Raw genomic sequence first — 15,116 nt, 5'->3', positions numbered from 1 at the left:
CAAGAAGTGATGGAACAAGGCAACTGGAGCAAGAAAGAACAAAGTTTAACAGGGGCATCCTTGTTGTAGGATCAGTTGGTTGAAGGGAAGAGATATATACATGGGACCAAGCTCTGCTGTCACTTACAGCTATGTAACTTAGTTGGTTTCAACCTCCTGGGTGTAAGTGAGCAGAAATTGGCCTTTGGAGTATTGACAAAAAGTTCTTCAGTACAGGAGCTTTCTGTGTCTGCTTTGCAACCTTAATATTATCTTCTTCAAAATATTAGTCCCAGTTTGAGCTGAATTCCAGAAGTAACTGCCATCCTAGTTGTGCAATGTCCGTGCTATGTGCCAAGTTGCAGAAGACTAAGGTCCATTACATAACCTGGCACATTTGCTTCTTGGACTCTTACCGATAGTGGGCCACATGCACAGCAACCTGTTTGGCGTGTCGGGGAGGAGATTAGCTAATTGTATCCAACTGCATTGGAAGTAGCTTATTTTGTGTGGCTTGACTGCCAGTGTAAAAACATACCACACTAGTATCAGAAAAGGCTGTGCAGCCGTTGGTTTCTTCTCAACACAGTATCTCACACATTTCTTCATTTAATCTGAAAATATGTAAAAGTTAGTAGATCATACATACTTAGAATATAAACATGTTCTGAGTGAAAACGTGCTTCAACACTTTTATTATTTTAGTTATTTTATTTAGTGCTTGTGAACAGGGTTAGATTGACAGCCATGCAGACTAAAGCGCCCACCTTATTCACTGAAACTTGGATAAGAGAGGGGGTATAGAAGGCACATATTTCCTGGTTATCCCTGTCCCTGAACCAGAAAGTGATGTCAGGTTTCTACCTGACTAAAAAGGAACTGGCTGTGTGGGAGTGAGATTATTCCCTCCCCCTTCCAGTTATACTACACCCAACAGATTAAGATGAGAGTGCAGATTGCTGCTAGAATTTCATGATCTGATTAATACTTCAGAACTTTCTGGGTCATATGCTGTGCAGTGACAGTCTGGCTTGTGGTAGAAAGCTGTGTGAATACCTCTTACAGTTATGGTCTCCCCTCTCCCCTTTTATCTTTAAACTCGGTAATGATCTGAAGGCTGAAAGTAAGAAAATACTTTCATGCTTCCCATTTGCAGAGTGTGCAGAGAGAACTCTTTGCACATTTAACTACTTTCCAGGTGCTACTGACCATGTAAGATGGCTGAGAGTTAAAAGAAAATATTTGGTTTTTGATATACCAACAAGCAGTTTAGGTGTCTTGTTTAGTTCATAATTCATGTGGCCTTGACAGAGTAACATTTTAGTTCTCTGCTTCTTAAGTACTGTTTTTTAAAACAATACATACCTTCCAAACATCATTATAGTTGCAGTGATCATTTGTCATGGTGATTTCTGGGAAATGTTTTGTATTAATTGTGGGAAAGTTAGAGACAAGGTGGGTGAGGTGATATCTTTTATTGGACCCACTTCTGGTGAGAAGGAACGCAAACTTTTGAGCCACACACAGTCAGAAGTGTTGGAAATGTCAGTGTACAGGAATTGGGTAGTATCTATTTGCATATTTTGGAAGCCCTCTCGTGGGTTTCCATATCTTCTCTTGCGGAAGCTACCAGAACCTAACTCTAGGGGGTAGTCTCTGGGATGGGGGGTGTTCCTCATATTCTTAATGTTGTGTAAAGAGTAGATACAACAGAAATCCATGGACAAGCCATGTTTTTTTTGAAGCAGTCCCTATAGACAAAGGCTTTGCAAAATTTGCAGATGGTCTGGCTTTGAGGTGCCCTCTATAGGCTAGCCACAGCACCTCATAAATAGTGGCTGCTACAGCCCTTCCCCTTGTACAGTTGTGTTTGTGGAACTGCATCTTGTTTAAACAGTTTAGAACTAATGGGTTTTACAGGCATAACTCCTATACTCTGAAAGCTGCAAAAAGGGCAGTAGGTGTAAAACTGCAGGTGTGCCAGGCCACTTCGTACAGTGTCTGATTTCTCTTTTGTTCAGAATCTCACAGAGCTATATATTTTTCACTCATCATCATGACATCTAGGCATCAGGAAAAGTCCGGTGATTTATCTGGAGCTACAGTGATACCTTCCAACTTCCCATCTGTGCTGTGCTGAAGATAACCAATTTCTCCAATTGTTTGCACTTGTATAGTACTTTTCATTATAAGATTTCAAAACTCTAAGGATGTGAAGCTTTTTCTGGGTTGGTCCTCGTCCTATGCACAGTACTGCAACCTTAGTAGCAGAGGAACATTTCAATATGTTTGAGTTCCTCTCTGGTATGTGGAGACTCCTCCGGAGTTGTGCTGCATCTCCAAGGATTGTTTCTGAGTCTAATCATTTAGATTCTTGCACTATGGTAAAATGACCTGATTAGGTTTTGATCTTATTTGTTTTTCTCTTCCTGTTGGGTGTTGCCTTTATCTGTAAGAAGACACAATAAAGCTGTAAGGAACTGACTCATGGCACCAGCAGTTCAATAGTTAGAAGCTTTCTGTGGGGAATGATGGTGCAAGCCAATGTAAGGGGCTGAACCAGCTGAATATCCCCTGCCGAGAAAACATGCCTAATATCCCCAGTGTGTCTTTTGTAAATAAAATATAGGTGTAATTATTCAAACACTGCTTTTGTGAATTTGCATAGTGAGTAAGTCATCCTGCACACTCAAAAGCCAGTGGGTGATATCAGGGCTTGTCTACGTTACAGCTGCAGAGCCATAGCAGAGACACTTGCTGCAACAATGGAAGGTTTTTGCATCTCTGTAGTTAATCCACCCCATTGAGAGATGGTGGCTAGGTCAATGGAAGAACTCGTAAGAGTGGCCGTACTGGGTCAGACCAAAAGTCCATCTAGCTAAGTATCCTGTTTTCCGACAGTGGCCAATGCCAGGTGCCCCAGAGGGAATGAACAGAACAGGTAATGATCAAGTGATCCATTCCCAGCTTCTGGCAAAGAGAGGCTAGGGACACCATCCCTGCCCATCTTGGCTAATAGCCATTGATGGACGTATCCTCCATTAATTTATCTAGTTTTATTAACCCTGTTGGCTGTCACAACATCCTCTGGCAAGGAGTTCCACAGGTTGACTGCGTGTTGTGTAAAAAATACTTCCTTTTGTTTATTTTAAACCTGCTGCCTATTAATTTCATGTGGTAACCCCTAGTTCTTGTGTTATGAGAAGGAGTAAAGAACTCTTCCTTATATTCTTTCTCCACACCAGTCATGATTTTATAGACCTCAATCATATCCCTCCTTTAATCATCTCTTTTCGAAGCTGAAACAAAAGCCTGGATGGTAGCCAGGGATCTGCTAAGGTGACTCTGGTGTGTTTCAGTCTGTATAAGATAGCATTCGGGCTGGCATGCAAGGAGCTGGGATGCCTTTCTGCCTTCATTACTGTCGGGAGGCTTGTGCTAAAACACAAATTTTGTATTGTGCCCTAATGATGGTCAGTCCTTCTCCTAATCTCTGGAGAGAAGGACTTTGATAGTTGAGGTCCTTCACTCTCTCCTCTTTCCTTATTCTCTCCTTCACTGAAGGTGTTGATCCATGATCAGTTCTGCAGGCTGACTGTGTTTCTCCTAGTTATTAGTAATGGCCCCTATAGGAGTTTCCTGCATATGTTTATTTTTTACAGTGATGATACATACTAGATTCACTTCTCAAAAGAAGACAGGAAGTGAAAATGCTGGTTGGGGAACTAGCTGAATCTGTGAGATGATAAATGCTTGTTCAGAGAGTGAATAGTTTGAAGAGCAGAGTTAATCTGTGTAGAGTCTGAAGAGATATGTTGATTGAGCCATTTTATTCGTGGCCAAATTCCAACTCTATTTGTTACATTCTGTCTACCTTAATCCTACCTGCAGTTTTAGATGGCTACAGTAATCTTCCCTTCCTATCTTTAACAGCTGTGTTTCACTCCAGAGATAACTGCATTTTAGTAGTGGATAAAGTAATACCTGTTTGAATACGACTTTGTTTGTGAAGTGCTTTGGGAATAAAAGGTGTTATGTAAAGATAGAATGTTATTTCTTCCTGTTTTGAAGGAAGCCATTTGTTGGGAAGGAAAAATCAAATGCACATCTATATAAGTGGGGAATAACTGGCTAGTTGGCAGTACTGCTGAAAAGGATTTGGGGGTTCTAGTGGATCACAAATTGAATGAGTCAACAATATGATGCAGTTGTAAAAAAGGCTAATGTCATTCTGGAGTGTATTAATGGGAGTACCGTACGTACGACATGGGAGATAATTGCCCCATTCTGATAACTGGAGTAGGTAAGAGTCTGAGTTAGCAAGTGAATAAAGTGGACATACACACAGGTTGTTTAACATTTATAGTTCAGTGGTTGTCTCCTTAAATGAACTACCGCAGGTGTCCAGTATGAGCTTTATCTTTTATTAGTTAACCTGTTACATACAGTTGGGCAACATCTGGCATATGAGGATGATACGTAATTAAGTGCAATTAACTTGATGGGCACAGTTTGTTTATGTGGTTTATAGATCATTCAGAACTGGAACATTTATTTAATTTCATAAGTTCGGCTGTAGTGTTTTGTTTTCTTCTTTTAAAAACAGCTCAGTGTCCTGCGGCTGGATGGGTGTTGTACAGATGGATCACTGTACAACAAAAAATGTTTGAATGTCTATTTAATTTGTTACATACCGTTTTAAAGAATGTTTGAACAAATTAAATAAATTGCTCATCTGTTTTTTTTTAAAAAGGCCTCTTTTCTTTTTTCAATGATTTTGAGTGCTTTAAGTATACAGTAACTTAAATGTACATTAGCTATTTAATATTTTTAGATGTAGGAAGAATGAATACCTGACATACAGGAGTAAGAAACTTCTATGCTTTCTTTCAGTTTGCACACCAGAGACTGCTAACTGAGAACTAGGTGCTGCTGTTCATTAATCATTGGAGGTAAAATACCTAGTGAAATAGAGTAAGATATTATATAGTATCTGTCTTGTTTAAAGTATGTCAGAGTGATTTCAAAAGCTGTTAGATACTAGTAGATCTTAGTACTATGGTAGCTATTCAGACATTATGCACTCTGCAGTTAGTTACTTGAACAGAGTCCTGGACTTTAGAACCTGTATTATCAAGATAGGGAAAGTTACTCAGGATACTTGGGTAATAGATCCCAGAGTCTCTCTTCTTTTTTATTTTTCCTTAAAGTAACATGAGATCTTTAACTTTGACATGGACAGCCTAAAGTATAGACAGAAAGGCCCTTGATTTAATATACCACCTGAAGGATGGACACCTTTAATAGACAGTACATCACCTTCACCTAGAACTGCATTACAGGTATTGCATTTGACCTAAAGATTTTGGTATGGAATTAAATCCATAAATTTCTGGCCCAGAAGAGAAAATGCCACTGTGTCAGCTGTACTAGTATTGGAAAGAAAGTGATATCTGGTGATTAGAGCAAAGGATTGGGAGTCATGCCTCCTGACTTCTGCGTCTGGGCTTGCCACTGATTTATGTGCCCAAGAGAAAATCATCTCACCTCTCTGTGGTTGTTTACCCATTTGTAAAATGCATATTTAAAAGTGGTTTCCTATCTCACGCCAGTGATAGGCTTAATTATCTTTTGTGACATCTGTGAAGATTTCCAGATGAAAAGTACTGTTACAAAGTATTGTTGTGCAAATGATGATATTCAGAAAATTAACCTCCCTTAAATTTATAGGTTTGATTAAAATTCACTAGTTTTTGTTTTCAAAGTAATTTATTCTTGAGAACAAGAACCAATTTCTTTAAATATTAACTCTTTGTTAATTACACAGTATCAGAATGGTTAAAAATACTCATGTAGTTTGCCTAATTGCATGAACATCTCTTGGAAGACATACGGCTGTGTTTTTTAATTTTTGCTGATGAATATTGTCAGCTAGATCTCGAGCAAATCGCCTCCGAAACAAATATCACAGTTTAACTCACATCTTCTGTTGATTTTCCTGTTCAGGAGGAAGAATTTGACTTCATGGGAATGAGATACAAACATAAGCGTTTTTGTTCTGTTAGTGCTGTTTGTTTGCTGAATCTTTAGGCAAACCAGAAAGTTAGGTCTGGTTATGCCAAACCAGAATGTCCTGAATTTGTGAATGATGATCCATAGAAAGAAAAGAGTTTGGAAGTAAATTGCACTGTAGTGCTAATGCTGCAGGAAAAGTCTGAAACCTGGAAAAATAACACCATAAGAGAGAGAACAATACATACTGTAGGTTTCACATAACTTCATGGGGAAAATGTTCAGAGTTATGGAGGGTTTCAATTGCTCGTGTAATACAGTCGTTCTCACTTCTATTTTTTTTTGACCTGGTGTGGGAAAGCACCTGTGTAAACAAGGTATCTAGATTTGACTCCTGCATTCTATTCCTAGATCTGCCACTGAGGTGCTGTGTGATATTGAGCAAATTACTTAGTTTTTTTGTGACTCAGTTTACTAAACAAAATAATTGGGAACTCATTTTAAGCCCTGAAAGATCTGGCACATACCCTGACCCCATATCATAAAAACCTGCCCCTCGTCTCCCCCAAAAAGTTCATGCCTTATTGAACATTAATAAAAAAAGATGATTATCTGTATTGCATATTAAACAACAATGAACAATAGAAGGGCAGGTTATTTTAAAAAGTGAAATCCTGCTGTGGGACCAGAGACATGTGGGTGAACTCTTTAATCTTTCTGTGCAAACACTTAGATGGCTATCTTGCTGTTGCATAATCTTGTCCATAAAATATATAAAAAAGTGTTTTGTGAAACTAACATGCAATAAATCTAATACCCATACACACATTTACATGAAATTTAATTGTTAAAAAGCAAATAAATTCCAATGTAAACACTTGGATTTTTTTTAGACTGATAGCACTGGACATATTATCAAAACTAAAAGCAAAACTTACAATAAACAAAAATAAAATTGATTGGTCTTTTTACTTTTGCATTTCTCAGCTTGAAAAATGTTAAATAGTCTAATATTGAAAAGCAATTAGATTTTTCACACTTTCTCTTTATGGTGCTGTTGAAGGTAAGAATAGTGTGGGAGGTTGTTTTTTTTCTTTAATGTGGTTCTCTTTCAATCTTTTTTTGTCCAGTTTATTGTTTTCAATATTTTATCTAATGCATAATATTTAAAAATGCTCCTTTGACTTCACTGAAGAAGGGTAAGGCCTACATTTTCAAAAGTGACTAGTGATTTTGGGTGTCCAGCTGTGACATGTTAGAGGCCAGATTTTTTTCAGAGGGCAGATGCTGATCACTTCCTGAAAATGAGGGCCTTTTAAGCATCTCAAATTCAGCACCCAAATATTGAGCCACCAAAATTGCTAGTTATTTTGGACCTAACCTTTCAAATCTACTTTATAAAATTAAAATTAAAAATTGACAGCGTAAAAAGATTTGCACTGCATTTGTCTAAGAAGCTTTTTTGTATAGTTATGAGAAGCAGCATGGTGGAGTGAGTAGAGAGAAGTACTTTGCTTTATTCCCTGCTTAGCCACTGATTCTTTGTGTAATGGGGCAAGCCACTGTGCCTAAGTCTCCTTTTGTATAAAATGAAGATATGATGTACATCCATTTTTGTAAATGCTTTGAGATCTGGTGATGAACAGCACTGTATTTAAAAATATTGTCTATTACCTTTAATATTCAGTGTTAATAGTTAAAAGCTCTGGGCCTTGATCTTGCAATGATCCCCATCCACATGGAGCCTCTGCTGCATAGTTCAATCCACAAAACAGTGATAGCTACAACAGACTCTGGGTGGAATCTTTAGATCAAGATGGGCCCTATCAAGCAGACAGTTTTTCTGTATTGCAAAGCCTGTTAAGATGATGATGCTAGTGCCAAAAAAATTCATAGAAGCACAGGATGTGGTTCAGTCCTTATTGCACCACTTTTCCCCCCTGGATATTTTCATGGTGGGTTTAGGATATCCTAATCACATGTCAGAAAAAAGGTGTGTCAAAACTATGCAACACGAAAAGCACTAATATATATACATGTTTTTTTCTTGAACTCGGCCCTTGGGAAAACTGGTCTGCACAGAATCAGTGGCAGGCAAGGCCTGGGCAGTGTATTCCCAGTCTCTAGGCAGGATATGCACATGTGCTGTTCTCGTTAATGTTTTACAGTTTAATCAGAAAAGGGTGTTCCATTTTTATTCTGATCTGCTCTGCTCACATTTGTGCCAGCATTTCCATTATAAATCTCTCCAGGCTAACATCCATTGCACCAGGTCTTTGCTCGTGAGCAACTTAGCTTATTCGAAGTCACTTTAAAGGATGTAACTTTAAAATTAAAATATATTAGATTAAGATTAGATTTTATACTTGTGTATTTTATAAGTGAAGAGATCTGTTCAGTCCAGAGACACCTCTGTGTGTCTCCTGGAGCTGGTCCTCTTCAGGTGGAGCTGAATAAAACTGGTTTCAGACTTATGAGGCCATGTAAGCCAGCCCCCCATGTAGAACCACATCACAGACCTACTCAGATATTCGCACCATGTTTACGCCAGTGCAATTCCACTGGAGTAACTGGTGATTTACGCAGTATGAGACTAAATAATTGTTTATACAGCATTTGAAGAGGAAACATGCTGAATAAATGCTAATTGCTGTAAGCAGGAAAAGACCAAAAGATGATGAACTTAAGAATTAGGGACACTTCTTGATTTCAAAAAAACTTGTCATAATTTTTGCAAGATGATTCAGATGCCCTGTCTTTAAAAAATAGCTCCTCTTTTTCCTGTGGTGCCACAGTTGATTTTATTTGTGTGGAAAGATGCTTTTAAACTGAACATTGATTACTGACATCATTTGACTTATGCACTACAGACCAGCATGAGAGAGACTGCTAGTAAGTGCCCCTTATTGAACAAGTATTACATAGTTTGGTCTATAATGCAGTGTATAAATATTTTATTTAACTGGAAATGTCATTTGTCTAAACATTAGGCCTTGTAGCTTTTATTATTTGTCTGAGTTTGTAACTATATTTAAGCACTAATATATTTTTCCTTCCTCTGCACCTACAGCAGTTTATCTCCCATCCCTGGTTTCAGTACTGTTGTTGATTTGTACTTTTAACTGTTTTCTGTGTTGCATTACAGCAATAATGAATATTTATGGAACATGCATGCTCACCGTATTACTATGTCAGTGGGTGGTGCCTAGGAGTTAGTTATAATATACTGCTATATAATGCAAAAAGAAGTAGGCCATATTACTGCAGAATTGATCTGTTCTGAAAACATGCACAATTTTCCAAGGAGAGAGCCCCAGGTGAGCCAAAGCTTTTGAGCTTGGCAACTTCATGTTTTGTCCTTCACAAATTCTAATATGGCTAAAACTCTTTGAATGTATCTAAAAATTATTTTTAAAATTTCAGTCATTGGGGTATCAATGCACATAGTTTCACCTTACCAACAATAGTAGCTTGAGATTTAAATATAGTTCTGAAACTTCCCAGACAAGGCAGATGGCAGGCTGATGAGCAATACAAATATCGTTTACAAACAAGGAAGCTGTTTGAGTGATAACTGAAGGCTTGTAACAAAATGTATGTGTTGAGGCTGTTGGTATATATTGATTCTTTTTGTACCATTTAGAGAGGGAGGCATGACTCAAGTTTCTGGTTTAGTCTACTAGCACCTTTGACCCAACCTCATTGTTCTAGTTATCTTTTTACATAGTTCTGGGATGCCTTGTGATTGAGTCTACCTATTATATACATGTAATTCTAAGACTGTCTGTTCTATGAAAATGACAAGTAGTAAACAGTTCTCTCGCCTATGCAAACCAGTGTTGAGAATGATTTCTCCACTGGTATCAAAAGGAATAGCAGAGTATAGTACCCCATGTAGGAAAGAAGGCTTGACACTAAAGGTAAAGTTAATGGTAAGACTTCCATAGAATTTAACAGGGCCAGGATTTCACCCGAAGTGTCTAACACAGCTTGTTTTTGCAGTGTTGATACAGCAGGAGGGCTGAGCTCTGGGAGCAGGAATAGCCAAGAGATATGCTGGGGTCTAAATGAGTGCTCAGATTTTAGATACTTTAGTTTATCTCCTGATTGGTGCTAGTCATTCCTCAATTTTCTATCTGGCAGTGCCATTTCCTCTGTCCTTCAGGTTTACTGGGTGCCCCTGAGTGACATTCATTCATCTCTACTATACACAGCTGCCTAGCAGGGATTTGGTAAAACAGTTTGTCATGCAGAAAGCAGACTAATCCTTGCATGAAAAACCAAAGAATCTTGACTTTTTGCAGCATAAAATAATTAAAAGTAACAGATTGTAAACAAATTATACTGTAAATTTATGGGCTCTTCTTTTTCAGTGCTATGGAAGCACTAGCTCGGTGACTGTGCCAGAAACGCTGTTGTTTGTTTCAACTCTTGATGGAAGTTTGCATGCTGTCAGCAAACGGACAGGATCAATCAAGTGGGCTTTAAAAGAAGGTGAGTATGAGGCATCCTCCTGTCTTCTGTGCAGTAACTTCAATAACTGTATATAACTTTACATACAATGCTGATACGCATATTTTACCATGACAATAATGTTCAGCTGATTATGAGTTTTTAAATACTTCCTCACAAGACATACTTTGTACAAAATCTATCATAGTTTTGTAAAGGATGAGCATCGGGGTGCAGAAGCCAAAAAAATCTTTGGAACAGATGTAGACACTGAAAGACATATTCCTTAGCTCTGCTGTTCTCCTTCTGGACACGACTTGATATCTAACTGCAGCATAACAGTAAGCATGTTGAGCTGTATATTTTCACATTTGGATTTTTTTTATATCTGATTTTTTTTAATGTTTTAGAACATTTAGGCAGAGGTTATAGATACTATTACTGTACCAAACATCTTAGTTCAGGCCTGCACATTAGCAATATTTGTACAGCTTTATTTGCCTTTGGACATAATATCCCCTTTTAAAGTTCATTCTTCTGCACTGGGTAATGTGGATCTGCAAGGATTTTTTAGTACCTTTGTCCCTTCCAGATTGGATTACACAAAGCACTACTACAGGACATAGCTTTCCCCCCATCCAGCTGTGAGGGAGCATAGCAGTTGCACTAATTCTCTGAATACTGCAATAGTTCTATGGCTGCTTCCAAATGTGATTGAAAGTGTTGAGTCTGATTTATAAAACTGTACACAGATAGGCTTCTGATTACTTGAAAGAGAGTCACTCTCTGTATGGTTTCAGAGTAGCAGCCGTGTTAGTCTGTATCTGCAAAAAGAACAGGAGTACTTGTGGCACCTTAGAGACTAACAAATTTATTTCAGCCCAACTCTGTATGTGCTACCATGGCAACTGAGTCATGGTATAAGAATCTTGAGTAGGCACCCAAATACCATGGCATGATGGGTGCCTTATAAGCCTCTGATTAGAATAGAATAGAGGTTCCCTGGGGTTCTTCAGCTGATACACTGGGAACTGGATTCAAAAGATTTGTAGTGGAAGGCTCTTAACCCTGGAATAAGCTTCTCCCACTGGTATAATAAAGCCTAAGTCTATTGACCTAAAGGGCAGGGTATAAAGGTCATCTCTTGTCTCTGCTGTGTGCCTGAGGGAAATGGCAATAGGGATAACACAAGTTTAATGGTTCAAGTCTGTGATTGTTGACGTTGAACAAGTTGTGTGCTAGGGACTGCACACTTTTATAACTTAATACATAAAATAATAAGAAAGAGGCTCGTACAAGAATGGCTTTTGATCAGTTTTTTTCTTCGTGAAAATATGGCATTTAATACAAAATAAAATGGTTGTGGTTGGACTCTAGTGGTTGATTACACATAAAAGGTATATTTGAGATGTAGCCCTTTCTCCTCACCTTTTGGAAATCCATTAGAAAGCAGCTAAATGAAATGTCACAGTGATTGCATCATTCTGCTCCGTGTTTGTAAACCAGTTGCCCTTTCAGTCGGCAGGTTGAATTGGTGGCGAAGGACTGTGCTAGTCTGATCTCTGTGGTCCAAACCAGTTCTTCTGTCCTTTGAGATGGTTCATTGTTTGAATGTAGTTCTAGCAAACAAGCAGTTATTTTTATAAGAGCATAAGGAGCACTTTTTAACCGCCTCTTATCCTCTGTAGAGTAGGAAATGGTAAGCCAGTGAGCCGGAAATGTCAGGAATCTCAGTTTATGGGTATCCTCACAATTTTTCCCCCCTCTGTACCAATATTTTCACCCAGGTAAATGTTGCACGGAGATTTCCTCTATCCCTGAGCAGTCTTGATTAGAAGAATGAAAATTACTACTCTCTTAATTCACTATTGCCTTGTTGCTTGTAGCTATATTAATATTAAGAAAACCTTTAACCTATACTGACATAACACAGCATATGTGCATACAAGTGTATAGCCCTGTCCTCTGTAGAGTTAGGCTCACTTGTATAGACTCAGTGCAGTAGCTGGCCTTCACTTGTAAGTAGTCTTATTAAGGGGAAGAGATTAGGTGCCTCTGATGAGAGTACCTAACTAATGAAAATAAGAGAGGACACTAGTTTAAGTTCAGATTGTTTAAGTTACTCCCCCTTATAAAAAAAAAAAAGGTTGCAAAACACCATTTTTTTTGGTTGTTTTTTGGTACATTAATGTCTTACAGAACTGGATTATCCAGTCTGGTGGTGCTAGTTTTATTTTATTGTCTGCTTGCTTAATATTCTGGATCCTTATCTGTGCGCAGTACACCCAACTAGTATTTTGTGAAGTGCTTATCACCCATTGATTTGGTTCTATATAACAATGAAAACCACAAACGTCAATGCACAAATATATGGTAATAGTCATTAGCATTGGAATTAATTTAAAAACAAGCTGCATGTTTTTGGGTTAGCTTAGTGAAACTTGTGAAATCCCAACAGGCAAGGAACTACATGTATGACCTGGTAATTGAATTTGGAAATTAGATTTCTAACAGAAATTGGCATTTCTGAATCTTCCGTTGGTTGCTACCAGGTTGGTGAAAAACCCACATTAAAGATGTGTGACAGCTGCAGTGCTGGGAGGCCAACATCAGAGTTGGCTAACCACCCACCATCCTGCTCTAATGCTGGGTTAAATACCAGAAGAACTGTAATATTAGTACTGAATTTGGTATGTTTATTATATGTCGTGCTGTCTGTCTCTGTTAACTATACGTTTGTAACTCATACAAAACTTTCTGTGAAACTTCTAAGTTGCACACACTGCCTGGGTTCTCTGACAGCTGCTTTGTACCCTAGATGTCGGAAAATTAAGCATATGTTGTTGTTCACATGACCTGAGATACTCTCGAGGTCACCTACAACACAGTAAAATCACTTATCAGTGACGTAAGGTTTTGTTATTATACTTAAGAAGTTAGGTATTTAGCACGACCAACTTGTATAGTACCTTCTTGCTAAAAACTAAACAGCCATGTGTCTTCATGTGCTAAAACTTAGTATCAGGAAGGGGGATTGTTCACATTCTAGTAGTGCTTAAACAAACACGAACATCTTTCCATTTACAGTTTGTCCTGATTAGCACTAAAACCTATTACAGGAATGCAAAGTAAATGAACTAGTGTCTCTTATCACCACAATAATCTGTTTGAGTTTCCTGCCCTCATCTAGTGCTGCCAGGAAAGGTGATTTGAATGTTCCTGCTCTCTTCTCCCTGTGTGCTGCCAAATCAACTGTCAGTAAACAGAGGTAATAGTTTGGAAAGGAAAGAACACATTATACAGTTACCTGCAGTGTGAACTGTGGGCTCAGTTACTGCAAGGTGCTGAGTGTCTTCAGGTTCCAATGGTGTCAATGGGTGCTCAGCACTTTGCAGGATTGGGCCCTCAGTAACTGGCCATGTAACTGATGTTGCATCAACACATCCACTTCACAAAGATGGTCCTAGAATTGTTGGGAAAAAAATGGTAGTCCAATTCCGGAAGAGCCTTTGTCCCTGCTAGAGCCCCAAACCATCCAGCCGCAGCATTTTGAGGCTCCAGGGTCTGGACACCACCTGTGAACAAGTCTCTAAAGTGCCGTCTCTGATCAACAAAAGGAGTGGTTAGTTCTGAGCGGTGTGACGCACTCCCTTACCTTCTCCTCTCACCATTGTCAAAACACCAAGCAAGCTTCCTCAGCACTGACAGCCTGTCTGTGGAATCCAGAGACTGAGAAGCCAACTTGGGTATCATCAGGCCACTGTACCAAACAACGATCATTTAAACAAAGCTGCGATTAGGGCAAAATCCAGGCAATGTAAAGTTGCACTTTTCACAAGCTGTTGAACAGTCTCCGTGTTAGCTTGCAGCTCTTTCCATTTTAACTCTTTTTCTTACCATTATTGCTCATAAAATGTGAACATTCACCCTTCTGATTGGAATCTGTATCTACAATGTCTTAAGTGACTAATCAATAAAACCCTCTGGATTAAAAGGTCATCTTTCTTTTAAAACATTGGGGCTCTGCAGTTAAAGATGGCATTGCTGCTGATGCTGCTTCTGTGTCACCTCCTTAGTTTGTGTTGCAAGGCTAGAGTGCAGCAGTTCAGACTCTATTCTCATGTGCTCTTGACTAAACCTCTCTGACAACTATCCAGTATTCTTTCTATAGAAGAAGATGCAATCAATTACCAGCAAGCAGCCAGTAATGAGCCTACGAGTGACTTATTGGGCAGGCTCCTGCTTTGGTCACAAAACTATAATCTGTGCCACAATGAAGGAAAGGAAATCTCTCAGTGCAGGGAAGACTGAGCTGGAGAAAAAGTGCAGATGAGAAAACTGAGAGTGTTACAGTAGGTGGCCCAGAGCCAATTAGCGAGATGGGATCTGAAGAATGGTTCTCCCCTGAATGTCATCAGTATAGTGATCTGTATTTTAAAAAGTCTTATGTCAGTGGTCTTTGTTCAGACGGTGTTTCGTAAGAAGTACTGTCCCCACTGCCTCTCCAAAAGCACTCTGGGCTAGTCTGTTAACTCTGGGCTAGTCTGTTGACTTTGTTAATAAGCAGCATCTTGAAGGGTCAAGAATTTAAGTATGAAGTGTTTCAGGTTGCTATTTTGGGTATATTTTGTCTTTGTCCTTCTCCAGTTTATTTCTTTGCATCCTTTGTTGAT

General features: G+C 38.8%; 1 protein-coding gene across 3 annotated transcripts in view; it reads left to right on the top strand.

The window, feature by feature from the left end:
• ERN1 (endoplasmic reticulum to nucleus signaling 1) overlaps positions 1 to 15,116 on the top strand; it is a 56,561-nt gene that overhangs the window by 9,756 nt on the left and 31,689 nt on the right. For all 3 annotated transcript variants that reach the window (XM_050920769.1, XM_050920767.1, XM_050920768.1), the window contains exon 2: positions 10,365 to 10,485. In XM_050920769.1, the coding sequence (XP_050776726.1) occupies positions 10,365 to 10,485 (121 nt within the window). The remainder of the gene's footprint in view (positions 1 to 10,364; positions 10,486 to 15,116) is intronic.

Source organism: Gopherus flavomarginatus, chromosome 12 (assembly GCF_025201925.1).
Source record: "Gopherus flavomarginatus isolate rGopFla2 chromosome 12, rGopFla2.mat.asm, whole genome shotgun sequence".
Lineage (NCBI taxonomy): Eukaryota > Metazoa > Chordata > Testudines > Testudinidae > Gopherus > Gopherus flavomarginatus.
Note: the sequence above shows the minus strand (reverse complement) of the source record. Positions and strands in the feature narration are given on the sequence as shown.